The sequence below is a fragment of the Elaeis guineensis genome, chromosome 6 (assembly GCF_000442705.2).
Source record: "Elaeis guineensis isolate ETL-2024a chromosome 6, EG11, whole genome shotgun sequence".
Classification (NCBI taxonomy): Eukaryota; Viridiplantae; Streptophyta; class Magnoliopsida; order Arecales; family Arecaceae; genus Elaeis; species Elaeis guineensis.
In genome coordinates, this window is record NC_025998.2 from 9,025,311 (window position 1) to 9,040,598 (window position 15,288).

The window sequence follows — 15,288 nt, forward strand, 5'->3', positions numbered from 1 at the left end:
TGAGCAAGTTGAAATACCAAAACTTGAGCATGTATCTGATGAGTGAGAAGTTCGCTTGCTACGAGATGTCTATGCATGCCCATGCTTACGCATAGCATTTATATAAAAACTGCATCCACCGCAGGAGAAATTAATTTCAGACCATTCCATTTTCCACTTCAGAATGAAAAGGATATGAATAAGATGCAACTTGTCTAAATTACATTCTATTTCCCTTGGTCTCATATCTGCCACTTGTCAACTTTGATCAAAAATATCTCTGTATACATAAATGACAGCAAGCGAGCGTTCGGTTGTTTGGACATAACTGGCACTACAATATTACTTTCAAGTACATGGCATAATATTGACATGCATATTTTAGTGTTGCATTACTAAGTTGAACCTTACATGTTGCTATAACCCTTGCACTACCTTTCAAGTTGATGAGAAGTCACCACCTCATTTGGATACCCGAACAATTTGACATTATTGGAAGGCAAATACGACCCGCTTCATAGACTGCTGGAGCTCAACAAAACATCCTTTTTCATGATTTACAACCCTTAACAATTTCTGATTGGCTACCTATTGGTCTTACAAGCATAATGACAACAACTTTCCATTAGGATCTATACAAGCCAGAAACATAGCACCAATCAAGAATTTCACGTGCTACCATGGATGATTGCCTTTGGTTAACTTGTGATAGTTTCCATCACGGATTAACATCAAATTTTGGATCGAAATGCTATGATTATTTTTGAAGGTGGAAAAACAATATAAACTCATCAAACATCATAACACATTGCAACATAAGATCACAAATTATATGTATAAGATCTCTGACGCACCAATTCTGTGTGCTCGCCTGATAGAATAAATTAGAACTTAAAGCATGTTAATAAGTCACCGTGTACCTCTTGCAGATGAACAACGATCCAAGGTTAACGCATTTTATAATGTTGAGTTCTGGAGACCTGGCAATGTTGCCCATTTAATGAATACTTGAGCATAATGTCAACATCCCGTGGATTTTTCTTGTTGGGCTCCACAGTCATGCTCCCAACCAATGCTTCTCCCTCACAAATGGTCAGAACATCTTCAAGATACAGGACAGTTTGCTTCCAGTGGGTAGCTTTTGATCTTGGCCCTGTAGAGCAGTCTATTTATTAGAGATGATCAAACAAATGTAGAAGGTAAGAATGGACACAAAGCCATGTAAAATTAAGAATATGCAGCACAAACAGGAGCTTAGAACTGACCATCTAATTTTCTGAACTATGAGAATGAGATGATCCTAATATTTAGAGAGGATGATGCACAATGCAGCCTATAATCTGCATCATTCTGTTAATCCTAGTACATAATGCTATTTGAACCAAGAGAGAGAATGACAGAAATCTTATATATCACATGTGTAACAGCTAATTACAGTGTACGATAGTTCGAAAAATTGTAACCTGTCAACTATACCAATGACAAACCACCTGCTCACCACACTAGCCGCTCAAAAGCAAGTTGAGTTTGAGCAGAAGGCAGCAATGCTAAAATTCCAGCATGTTCAATAAAGAAAAGTTGACATGATACTGTTGTCAAAATGCATGCCCATTTTTCATAAATGCAAGCCAGAATTGCACAAAAGCTGCTGGAAGTCACATTACATAAACAAATCCAGAATTAACATAAACTCTTCCAAGATGTTTATGATCATAGCCAAATAGAGAAAAAGAACCTGTAGAGAATCCCATCATCTTGTGACATTTGGTGAATGAGACATCAAAGTAAGCCACAAGAGCATGGATGTAATCATTGCGTTCTGCCACAAGTTTAAAAGGTGCTGTGAAAGATGCATCTCCTGGAGCCATTTTTGAAATATTCATTGTCTGAAAGTAATGAGCAAGGCAAAAATGAAGCAACCTGTTAATCAAATGAAGAATTAAGGTAATAGAAATTAGAAAAAACTGATCAACCAAATCACCTTGAGCAACTGGCAGTTGGTGACTATTTGATTTTGGTCCACAGTATCAACAAGCGGTTCCATCATAGCCTGTTTCCTGATGCAGCTCATGTCAAAGCCATATACATCATTCCAGACTGCAAGCAGAGAGATGATATGCCATCAGACAGAATCAAGTAGGACAAATAGTGTCTTGGCATAAACTTCACAGTATGCTTGAAAAAAAAGAGAAGCTCAAAATATGTTGTGAGGATATAATGTTCACATCTAAAGGTGTCGATTATAAGTATGCACAAAACCATGATTTTAAAAAAAAGAAAAAGAAAAAGACAAATAAGCTCACATTCAATTTTATCTTCCTTATACTCGGCATCCTCAATCGCTGTCAAATATAGAGAGGCTTTGTCTGGTAGCACAATTCCATCATTAATCTGCACGACAGAAGGGAGCCAAATAAGTGATGATATGGTATTCCATTTATAAGTAGGGTTCAATCAATATAGTGATCAGAAATAATGCGACAGGCCATTTAATCACCAGAAGATATCATGGACATGAATCAACACAACTAAATGCAATAAAATAACTAATCTAAAGCCATAAAGATTCAACTATCATCACTGTAAATCTTATTGGTTATGCAATGGCCTGTCTTCGATGGTTGGACTCGGGGTTTTCTGTCAATGAAATCATATTTTGCCAAGGTTTCAAGTATCAATGTCCATTGGCATGCTGATCACCCACCTAATAATACATGCCATGCTGTGCCAGCACACATGTGACATTGTGCTGAAACAAATAAAAAAAATTAAATCCATTTGTAAATAAAAATTATTTTTAAAAGGGTATATTTTTAAGAAAGGATTGAACATGTGCCATGGCAAACTGTATTGGGTGCCGGTATCGGCCCAATGTGCTGACCAGCACAGACAAGCACTTGACACCATGTACTTCACATAGCTACAGCAATAAATGCAATCAGATTGACGTCAAAACAATGTGGCAGCATGATATAACAAATTTAATATGCATTGCCATCATGTGACAGACCTAGTTATTCTAAACAATTAAAGCACCAAGAATTTGAGTGACTGAACTGCATCCTCATTCAATCAAATTTCAGTTAAGATCATTAAATACCGGACGTTCAACATCACTTCACGATAGTAACATCCTATTGAACTGCCTCATAAATGAGAAGCATTTGCTTCCACCTATGCTATCACAACCTTGCACAAACTGCTAGGATGGTGAAAAGTGGAGCATGCAACTGCCAAATTCAATCTACATGTTTAATTGGTCATTCCCCTTTGATAGGTTACTGCTTTCCAAAAATCTATTTAGGGTCTCCTTGAGGCAAACACGTCTAGCCTATGTTTACTCTGAGTTTTGGCCTAATTTGGTCAGATCTAAATTCTTTCTAGCACTAGATATTGTCCCAGAAAAGCCAGCCAATTTGGAGATGCAGCATGGGTGACATAAGGAAGAAAGTAAAATGAATGTGAAGCATCACTTACAAGCCATTTATCACGTGCATACAACACTGTGTTCAACATATTCTCAAAGAGTAGGAAATAACCCATCCACTCAGAAATAATGACATCTATACAGGTAACTGGAAGCTCAATCTCTTCAACCTTTCCCTTCAAGACTGTTATGACTGTAACATTTAACAAAAGAAATTAAGAGGCGTAGCAGTGGCAGAAAATAAAAAATACAAGATAAAGTAAGGAATTACCATTTGAAAATCCATTTGCTTGAACAATTTCTTTTGCCATGTCAGCCATGTGGGAGCACTCTATCTGCAGAAGGGGTTTGATCACAGTTGAATTAACAACATGAATTAATTACTGATGTAAAATAACTTGAAATTTGAAACAATCATAAAAGATCATCAGGAGAAAAGAATCCACGCTGCATGGCAAATGGTTAATAGACCATCTACGGCAACAACATCACTTCGTATGACATAAATGGGAGGGAAGCCCCCTCGGTCCAATTTTACTCCATACACTTGCAATTCACCAGCCACCTCAGATGTCCATCGCACCTTTTTGGTGTCAAACCATTGAACTCACACATTTCACGGCCTAAGATAGTATTTTGATGAATTTCTCACCCCACTGGTTAGAAATGAATAATCAAAACAACTTCATGCAAAGTCTATTACTAACATTAACCATTGTAACAATGCAGAGGATTATTTTCTCCACTATCAAATTGCTGTGACAAAAGATGGACCGTAATATAAAATCCAAACTTCTAATAGAAAAAATTCAGAATTTTGTTGTTATATCTAATTCTAAGTTAGATTATGATTAAAGAAACAACTCATGGAGATGATCAAAGATGCACTTGGATTTCTAGTGAATAGGAAAAGAAAGAAATGGATTATGAAGACAAGCAAGTTTCTGCCAAAAAATTGTATCCATAATCTCAGACAGGGTCCAATTTAAAAAGAAGGAAAAAATATATAAAGGATAATCCTGAATTCCAGGAATGAGATAATAATGAAGTGAAAAAAAAAAAAAAAAAGGCTGTCAGCAGCTGAGACATGAGACTACATTGCTAATGTTGACTTTATTTAAGCTTAACTGCTTCTGCCATACAGAAGAGAAGTAAATAAAAAAGAGAATACATGGAAAAAAGATTTAAATAATAGAAAAATATAACAGATGTGAAACCTACCACAAAGGAAAATATTTTGTTAACAACCATAGAACATCCAGATTGAAAATCTAAATTGTTAAACATGATTTACACTACAAAGAAATACCTACAAACAAGAAATCATATATCTTGACAGCTTCCAACCTACACATTAAGTCAGTACAAAAATAAACAATATCAATTGCACTAGTATAGTAAGATACATGATAGAGAACATAAATTGAAAATCCACTTTATGGATCATAATCCACACATCTTAAAACACAAGCGGATTTAAATTCACTAAGTTCTTAGATCATAGTAAAAAATATTATCATGCTGCAAAACCATCCATTTGACACCTACTTGATGATTAAATTAGAGACCCCCAATTTCTATGCATTTTTTGTCATATGCATCATGTTACTGACCAATCTGACCGTCCATCTCTCAAAAACAAGCTCCTAGAAGCATTTGTAGTCCAGAGTCTCGTCAAGTCAGTTGACCTTGTTAGATGTAATAATGCCAAACAGAGACACCAAAAGAAAGAAAAGGAAGGAAACCTACCGCATACACATGTTTTGCTCCTGCTTTTGCACAGAAAAAAGAAAGAATTCCTGTTCCTGCACCCACATCAAGAACCACCTTGTTCTTGAAGAGAAAGGTGTTCTGATATATAACATTCTGATAAGTCTTTGTCCTGACAACATCTTTCAACATTTCCTGCAGGATGAACATAGTCAGTCGAAGCATTTCAAGCTCTCAAATCAAATAGTAATGCTTGATAGGGCCAACTAAAAAACACTTGTTAACATAATGGTGACTATGCAGTATGATAAATGTAGTGGCATAAATTCAGAATATTCACTCAGATGATAGCTCTTGTAAGCTGGTTTATAATCAACAATTTCATGGTTCCCAATATGCCATTTTATGGAAGGATAAAAAAAGTTCCCTTTTCTTATAATAAGATTTTTTTCTCCAGAAAAAAAGAGGGTAAGAAGACAGCAAAAGAACTGAAGCAACATAGAATCTATTCACAGAAACATGATTGATCATATGGAATTAACATAAATAACTATTATAACTCTCAAAAGATGCATCCTATTATTTGATATATTTCCATTCACATTAGAAATCAACCTTAAATCACCTTAACAACAAACAACACTATTCGAAAGAAAACAACGAGAGAAAAACTTAATTTGAAGTCGAACCTAACAAAAGAAAAGGTTGCCCAAAAGCAACCTGTTCCCGTGAAATAAGAAAAGTATCCTTGAAATGACAAATCCAGGAAAAAAATTTGCAAATTATGTAGCAAAAATGTTTCAAGAGACGGAAATGGGGAATGTCCTTGATAAAATAATGAAAAGAAAGCAGTTGGCACTTGAAATGGCCTTGATCATTTATGATCCCAAATAAAGCCCTTGAACATTTATGCCGCCTCAAGTTTGAGATATTTAGTGATGTCAATTGATCTCGACCTTCATTTACCTCCTGACTCTCAACATAACATGCTTAAATAAATTCTGAGGACTCAAAGTTTCGCTGGAAACAGACCATGATAACATATCTTCACTAAATACATGGGCGATAAAAATTTCCCTTCTTTTAAACAAACCAAATAAAGACCACAAATCTCTGATGAGAATGACTAAATTAATCACTAGTACACTTGCAAATTCCAAGAATTGAAATACTAGCTAGTCTCAAAGATGTTAGAATAAAATCCCCTTAGCATCCTTGGTTTATACAGCTACCAACTTGAATTGCTAAACTGCTTTCAATGAAGTAACAGCTCAATAAACTGCCACATGCACGTGAAAACATACTCAATATCATATTACACACAGCTACTTCAACATGTTTAGTCTACCGCAGCCCACAAGCTCCCAAAGGAGCAGCAGAAGGGGAAAATCATGGATAGCACTGCCAAAAAGAAATATATGAGTTTGCAATACAAACAAATGTATCCTCAAATTTTGGAAGCATAACAATTAAACCGCCTCTCACAAGTATACCACACCTCCCTACTCCCTAAAAGAGAACTGATTGGATTATGACTTGTCTAAGCACTTCAATTATCATGAAACACACTTCTAGTGCATAAATATATCAAGCAAAATAACCTATCATCCACAACCTGCTATTACGAAGCATTATGTACATTTTCTTATATCATAAGTTGGAAGTACATGTAAGGATTTGAGAGACATAAATTTCAGACACTTCAGAGAAAGCAAAACAGAATATTAACTAAAACATTCAGATGAAAATTAATTGACCAAAATAAAACTGGATCAAGCAACTGGAATCAATGTCTGTTGATTATCCATTGGAGTTTTTCTCTTTGTATTAAGTTTCTTGATGACAAGAAGGAAGATACAAGCATGGTAGCTAGGAAGTAATAGATACTCTGGTCCCAAGCTCAAAGGAAAGTTAAAAACACCATTAAAAATTGCAGGGCTACATAGTAATAAATCATACTTTAGTTTAGAACCCAAATCTCACACAACATTTAATAATTAAAGCAATGTAAATGTATGTCTGTCTGTCTCTCTGTCTATTTTTTAATACCATATGCCCATATGATCATCTCTTAAATGAAAAAGAAGAGGAAAAAGATCACTTTTCTGATAGAACTATAATTGTATATAAGTCCTTTCATATCGTCACCCTTCACAATCCATCATTACCAATACTTCTTCTGAAAGTTGAATGTGACGTACTTACTTCATGAATGCCTGCATACAAGGAGAAGTAAATGTAAGTTGTTGTGCTGACTAAGCTACAAACAACAAATTCAAGAGCAACTCTCACATATAAGAAACTCCTATATCTAACTCAAGAGAACATCAAATTGTACTACTGGATGCTTCAAGTCATTAAACAAACAAAATTTGCTTTACCTTTGTGTAAATTATGATATGAAAAGTAGATAACGCGCGCGCGCGCGCGCGCGAGAGAGAGAGAAAGAGAGAGAGATGAATGAACAAAAACAAATTTCTTTATTTTGCGAAACAACGCAGTGCCAATACTCTACATTCTTAAGAAAACCAAAAAAATCTTTCTGCAGAACAGAAATACAACTTGACAACCCAGAATCAGAATTCGGCATCAAATGAACAAAACAAATATTAAAAACAACATCACTATGCAAAAGGATTGAATCTCGAACAACAGAGCAAGCAAAAAACACAATATCAGATCAAACGATGACAATTTTTTCGGTTTAAACCACCAAAATCACCCAGATGAAGGCAAAACTAGTCATGATACATAAAACCGAATTCGAGTCATAACAACTCATTACCGAAGTGGGAGTAGGAATCAAAGTAATAATCGGCGCTGGTCTGGTCGCTGCTGGATAGGGCTAGGGATTGGGGCGGGTTCTCGAGGTTGGAGCTCTCGGTCCTCTCCTCGATCACCTCGTCCACCTCCTCCCCGCCGCCGATGCTCGTCCCGGTGGCCGCGTCGTGGAGGGAATTACTCGAGCTGCTCTTCTGGCTGTCTCCCGGAGCGAGGCTCTTGTTCCCGCCCTTCCGCCGTCCCATTTCGGGAACGACGAGGGCTTTGCGAGGAAAAATTAGGGCTTTGGGAGTGGGGGACGCCAGCAAACGTTTGGAGAGCAGCTTAAAACGGCGTTGGACCGAGAGGAGCTTGACTTATATACGGGTTGCCTAAAATGTCTCGCGGAGAAGTATTAGCTTGCTCTCGACTCGCAACGGTTTGTACTCCTCGATACTTTTACATCCTGCCAGACCGATTCCGACCCAACCCGGCCATAATAGATCGGATTGATCAACATCCTGATCAAATTTTAATTCGATTCGATTCGAATTCGATAAATTTATATCTTGAATTAGTTCGAATCATAATGGTTTATATTTTTTATTAGATTTGATAATTACGTTCAATCCAAATAGATCCAACCCGATCCGATCCTAATGAGTCAGGTTGGTTAACATATTGATTTTGATCCGATCAGATCCGAATTTGATAAATTTATATCTTGGATCAAGTCGGATTCAAATAGTGGTCGCCTCGACTCATTATCCGAATCGAATCCGATCCAATATTATGTATATATATTATTCAAATGTGGGCTGGTTGTATGACATATGAACTTTATGATCTTTAACTTAGTTAAGGCCTCAATGACTGAAGAGTGGTAGTTGGTTATTGTTCAATATTTTTATTTTCATGTAGAAAATCTCATTTAGATGAGGTGAATACTCAATCGGATAACTCGATATTCAATCGGATAACTCGATGTCCAATCAGATATTGAGATATCGGGTCGAGTCTGATTCGATCCAAATTCACATCTGATCTAATCCATTGTCAAGCCTACTCTTCGTACGTGCATGATGCAACCATACATGGATGCTTGGTGAGAACATGGGACTGGTAATATTTAGGGCTTTAATGTATAGGCTAGTGTTACATCTTGGGTTCAAGTCATAAAATATCTTGGTTGGCATGTCACTCAAATCTCAATATGTACTATGAATGTGACTATTTGATTGATAATGTCCAGTGTTGCAGTGTGTTAGTAAGAAATCTACAGCCCTAAGGTTGGGCCAATGTAGTTGGAACTCTTCCGACTGCAATTATCGGTGTTGATTTTCTATTTTGGATAAGTAAAATATTGATATTGATTTTGAATTACAGATATGTTGATAATTTAAGATGGAGAATAAATACTTGATTGTCACTGGACTAGTGACCAAATACAAACTTTCTTGAATAGAAATAGAAAGAAAGAGGGGAAGAGAATAGCATGTATATGTAATAGTTGTGATGATGGAAAGAAGTGAGTGGTTTAAGATATAATCACACGTATCTATAAACTATCAATAGTCAGTCATGAAAAAAATACATTGCTTCACCACCGTCCTCCATCAATAATCACTTACAAAGAGATATCTGTTGGTTCAAATCAAATAGCCATCAATCACAGCCATCCACCATTATGTTTCTTTATCACATCATTCTTTCTTTTTGGGTACTTAAAATGGGGCGGGGGGACTCGAATCTGTGATGCACAAGACAGTTAAGGATACGTTTGGTTATATTTTTTAATTTTTAATTTTTAAATTTTTAAAAATATTTTTTATTTTTTTAAATTTTTATTATTAATAAAAATTTTAAAAAAATAAAAAATATGTTTGGTAATTATGTTGCTATAAAGTAAAAGATAATGCTTGGGGACGGCAGATGAAGAATTCGGCAAAAGAAAAAGATTCAGAAAGAGAAGGAGAAGAGGGTGGAGAGATGAAGAGTTCGAAGAGGAAGAAAAGTTCGGACTCTTTATTTTTTGGTTTGACATTTTAGAGGTATGAAAATAAAAAAAAATAGAAAAATAAATTTTATAAAATTAAAAAAATATTTTATATATAAAATAATTATTTTGATTTTTTTTATTTTTATTTTTTACTTTCAGGGTGTTATCAAATATTATTTTTTAATTTTTATTTTTTAAAAATAAAAAATAAAAAAAATTAATAACTAACCAAATGCATTTTGAGCAGATACCAAAGTTCATTCCACAGAGGCCACCAGTATGGTGGCCCTTATCATATCTTGTCATTACAACTATTGTTTCCGTTACAACTATTGTCATGTCACTTCTTCGTATCTCTTTATTTCAATTTCTTATCCAACCATCCAAACCGAAAGTCCTACAGACAAGTCTAACATCTTATATATCCACTTTATGATATTTGGATGCAATCAAATAGATTACATGCTAATTATAATATGATCTTGTATCCCATGATTAAATAATGCATAATTAGTATGTGTCTTTAAGATGTTTGTTTTTCTATCAGTGCCCATAGTATTGTTAGTCGCACACTTCAACATAGGGTTGGCTTTGAATAGATGCACAATGAAGTCATGTTTTATAAATGCCTTCACTGAGCTACACTTGGTAAATGGATTATCTTAAGAAGATAAATCTTGGATTTTAAGTTTACTTGCAACATTTATTATAATATATTAACAATATATTTAGTATTCAGGTAAGTTATAATTTATATAGAAGTTATTAAAAAATTTTGAAATTCGTTCTTATTTTTTCTTGTTCTATCTTGGGTTATGCTAGGAAGTGCCCATTTCTAGGTTACGAAAACTCCCCTCTACCACATGGCATGAGGCGCTTAGTGCAGACTTTCATATTTTGATAAATAAGATCTCCACCACTACAAAGTTAGAAAAGATTAGATATACGCAATTTTATCCATTATGTGAAAAAATTATTTTTTTCTTTTGAATCTATAATACTCAAATAATAATGGAGCAATCTTACCATCGCACAAAACCTATCCGGTTAGATCTTAGCTTAATTAAAATATTTAATTCAATAATTATAGATAGCGAAAATTGCCATGACTATATGCACATCACTTTATTTGATGAGCAACAATTACTAATCAATTAATCACCTCACTCTCTATAATGTTGCTTTTGGCAAAGATTAAATTGAACTTCATTCTGACAAAAGATCAAGTGATGATCTTGTTAAAGCTGATTCTATTACTCTAGAGCAACCAATCAATGATATAGTAAGCAACCTATATCTATTGCTTTATAAATAAGTTCCATCAGATTCTTTTTCCTTTTTAAAATACTTCATTGAACAAATCAATGCACATGTCATTGGAACAGTCGATAAAAACAACTTGGTTCATATACATGAAAGGAAACCCTAATACTATATAAAAACAGCTTTACTTTTTTTTGTTTTTCAATTTTCATATGCAAGCCTAATTAGATATCTCCTGTGGAGTTTAGATCATGCTAAATTTGTATAACATAAGAATTCTTCTATTGGTGGAATCTAAAAAGAAGTCTAAGAGGAAACTTTTTTAAATAATGAATTTTTCTTGATTTTATCTTAAAAAATAAAAATATTAAATAAATTCTAAAAAAATATATGAAAGAATTTTCACATCTAATCTACATCATATTCTTTCTAAAATTTCTTATCCATATCTAAAATCTTCTATGCATTTGCATATATATTATGACTAGCATCGGTTAAATGCACAAATTTTTTAAAAAAAATAGGAATAATGGAACAATATGTTGCCACATGCACATACTCCCAAGGAACTTTCATATCCTACACATGGAGATTTAAGATTGAGTGATAGGAGAACTTTTGCTGCAGTAATTATTTATATTTTTGTTTAATTTTACGATAGTGTTTGGTAGCCATTTTGGTATTCCTGGAATAGGAATATCAATTCCTCAGAATATCTATTCACCGTCCCTATTCTAATTTTGTGTTTGGTTGAAATTTTACGGGATCCATTGAAATTATATATTGTTATTCTCTAAACTAGAATAAGGTGAAATTATTTCACATCATTTCTCTAGAATAAACTATTTCAAGGTGAAACATGAAATAGCTTAAACCAAATAGAAGAAAATAAGGTACAATTAATGCACTTTTGAATGAAATTGTAAAACCCACAGACTCCACTACCATGTTATAGTGTGTTTGGGGGAATAAGATGGAATAAGCCCTTATTCTACCTTATTCCCAGCAACCAAATGCTAGTGCAACGTTCTTTCTTAAGTGACACGTTTAAATTTTGCAATGTAGATATTTAAATTATTATTATTATTATTATTATTATTATTATTATTATTATTATTATTATTATTATTATTATTATTATTATTATTATTATTATTATTATTTACAGGAAACTCCTGCGGATATAATCCTTGAAGCTCACCTATCAAAATGGCAAGAGTGAAAACATCCAATTCCTTCTCGTAACATTCTCCAAGTTGGGTTGTTTCTTTCACGAGCCATGCCAAATATTTACAGATATCTAATCCAAATGACACCAACCTCTAGGCGGCCCACCAGTCCGTGAGAACCAAACCCCGGCGATCGCCACCTCTCCTCCCCGCAAACCGTCACCCGCGTCCCGACCCCCGCGCACAAGTTCGCACTACCAACCGCCCACGTCATCGTCGCCGCCACGACAGCGAGACGTGCGGCGGCGCACCAGCGGCGTCACGCTGCATATGGGGGTAGCCCTTGCAGTGGAGGATCGCCCCCGAGGAGGCGAATAGGAGCGCTTGTAACGCCTCCGACCAGTCGCGAAAGAGGACGATGGCGGGAAGTCCGGCGAGGGCAAGCCCCACGACGACGGTGGCGCGAAGGATCAGCGATTGGGTTTCGAAACATGACGGGGGGACCGAGTTTCCTCACTTCCTCGTGAACTTTGGTTTGACTCGCAAAATAAATATCCAATCTCATCTTTTGGAGAATTCAAGTGCCAAATATTCTGACGGTGCGTTTAATTCACGAATTTCGGTGCAAGAATTGAGTTGAACCAAAGAGGAGCACTTCAACAAAGCAGGCTTCTGCTTATGTCAGCATGGAGCTAGGTGATCGTCTATGGATCTGCAATTTGTTTACCACCAATAGCAGAGGCCGGAGAGTCCAAGATATCATCCATCTTTTTGACGGTATATTTGCTGATCGGATTCTTGCCTTTCTGATCCCTGTTCATCAGACATAGGATCTAAGGATGTAGGACAGTTCATGCTGTCCCAAAGTCCTTGTGAGGGATCTTTCTATGATTTGCAAGATAGTGCCACACAAGATGATCGAGACTGTTTGGATCTAGAAAGTGACTGCTCATCCCAGAGTGAGGCTATTTATTTAAAAGGTTACTTGGTACTGACTTCTGACTCGTATGTTGCTCAGAGATAAGGATATGAACCTTCCAACTGCCTATCCGATCTACGGTCTGGAGAAAGAGTCGATGGAACATGCTATCCTGCACTGTTCGAGAGCGAGACTGATTTGGAGAAAAGCGGGAGATCAACCTTGGGAGGCAACCGACAGCTCCTGGATGGTCCCTTTCCTGAATTTGATTTATCGGAATACAATCGAAAGGCAGATCAGGATCCAGGGGGAAGGATGGCGTATGTCACCTATCAGATTTGGCTTTCCAGGAACAGTTTGGTCTTCAACGTAAAGGTGGTGCCTATACATCAGGTGCTGAAGAGAGCTATGGGTCTGGTTTAGGAATACTGCCTTTTCAACGCTGCTATCTTATCTTGTGACACTCCCGAGTCCTAAGACCCTCATGTTGCTCCTGCAGTAAGCCAAAGAATTATCTTCATTTCTTAGGAGCCCTCACCCTCAGATTTTGTCAAGATCAATTTTGACGGCAGTGTCAAGGATGGCAAGGGTAGCATTGGCTTCATCATTCGGGATCCAGATGCCAGATTATTGGCGATGGAGGGTTCGTACCTATTTGAATCCTCTGTCTCAGGTGCGGAGCTTCGGACTGCCTAGACAGACGTCATCTGCACCAAACACGAACTGTGAGTAGAGAGGATTTGCATTGAGGACGATTTGATAACCATTATCAGCTATATCCTGAATGACATGAGACAATTGAAGACCCATCCGTTACTCCATTATATCTGAGCTTCCGTCCGAGAGTTTATCGAGGTATCGATTCACCATATCTTCCGAAAGACAAATAATGCGACAGACTGGATTACCTCTTTTATCGTTGAGCATTCTGAAGACCGGATCTGACAATATGACCAAAAGTACCCACTAACCCTGCAGGATATTTTGTACTCTAATATGTTAGAATACACTCACACTAGAGCCATGTGATCACCTGCATATATTAAAAAAAGAAGAAGAAGAAGAAAAAGAAGCAGATCATTGTAAATTGTGATTATAGTTACCGAGTTTATTGGAAGCAAATTGATTACTTTAATCATACCCATCATCAAATGCTCCCTTAGATTAACTGATTCATATTGCTGACAATTGTGTAAACACGACCAATACTTCAGAAACATAATGTATTACTTGCACATTTTTAGCTATCCTGGTTTCAGAGGCTAGACTAGAATAGTTCTAGCAATACCTAAAAGATGTTATTTTAGATAAAATTAGCTCAAACATTATTTGACAATGCCTACAAAAAAAAAAAAAAAAAAAAAAAAAGGAAACAGACAGCACCTATTGCCAGAACATGGCAACATAAAAAGAACAGAAATAGAATAGCCGCACAGCGCTGAGAAGCTGCAAAGAGCTGGCAAGCGGTTTACCTTCACCTGCCAATCACGCATCAAAGTGGACAAGCAACAATCCACGGATAAACATCTAGCCACAGGAGACTGGCATAATAGACATTGTGTGAGTTCTGACGATTTAAAAATTGCCTGCATAAAACTTCATGTATAAAAAGACTTAACTAAAATGCGAGGGCCCAAGGACCGATCCTACTCATTTCTGGCTTAATCGATCAATCTGTCTCGGCAGCAGCACCAGTTAGATGAACAGAACCCCCGATCTCAAGGAACATTCAACAGGGTAAAGGAGTCTTTCTGGTGATTACTACGTAGTTGACATGTTGTTATGAGGCCGAAGTCTTCAGAATTTTAATAATGGCAGGAGCGCCGCGAACCAAACCGACCATTTTAATTAAGCTGAGAACTGCAGACATAAACATTGCCCATACAAATTCAGGTGTACCATGCTTACCATAAATCAGAATGCAGATATCAAAGCCTACTCGATCTCAGCTTTCATGTCCACATTAAGGGCATCACAAAAGCTCATTCAAAATACATCCACCTGATTATGACTGCCCAAACAGGAAACAACTGCTATTAACATATGAAACTTCAAGACAACC

At 36.2% G+C, this 15,288-nt stretch overlaps 1 protein-coding gene across 2 annotated transcripts; it reads right to left on the reverse strand.

Moving 5' to 3' along the window:
* Positions 1-762: 762 nt before the first annotated feature.
* Positions 763-8,227, reverse strand: LOC105047314 (probable protein arginine N-methyltransferase 1). Of its 2 annotated transcripts, XM_010926188.4 has the most exons (9): positions 7,902-8,227; positions 7,322-7,332; positions 5,156-5,311; positions 3,678-3,741; positions 3,457-3,599; positions 2,283-2,370; positions 1,961-2,076; positions 1,715-1,865; positions 763-1,132 (listed from the first exon to the last, which is right to left on the reverse strand). In XM_010926188.4, exons 1-9 carry the CDS (start codon positions 8,140-8,142, stop codon positions 927-929), a joined length of 1,176 nt encoding a protein of 391 aa, XP_010924490.1. In that variant the 5' UTR covers positions 8,143-8,227; the 3' UTR covers positions 763-926. The 2 variants fall into 2 exon arrangements, with proteins under 2 accessions (XP_010924490.1, XP_073115167.1); XM_073259066.1 differs by lacking the exons at positions 7,322-7,332; positions 7,902-8,227 and adding an exon at positions 7,218-7,271.
* Between the last annotated feature and the right edge of the window lie 7,061 nt (positions 8,228-15,288).

What these genes read in the sequence shown, in the direction of transcription:
- LOC105047314 (XM_010926188.4), bottom strand. Translation starts at nt 8,142, where the DNA reads ATGGGACGGCGGAAGGGCGGGAACAAGAGCCTCGCTCCGGGAGACAGC. An exon ending in GAGCAAAACATGTGTATGCG is followed by an intron (nt 3,742 to 5,155) that starts GTAGGTTTCCTT and finishes CCCCTTCTGCAG; the next exon opens with ATAGAGTGCTCCCACATGGC. An exon ending in TAAGGAAGATAAAATTGAAT is followed by an intron (nt 2,077 to 2,282) that starts GTGAGCTTATTT and finishes CTCTGCTTGCAG; the next exon opens with TCTGGAATGATGTATATGGC.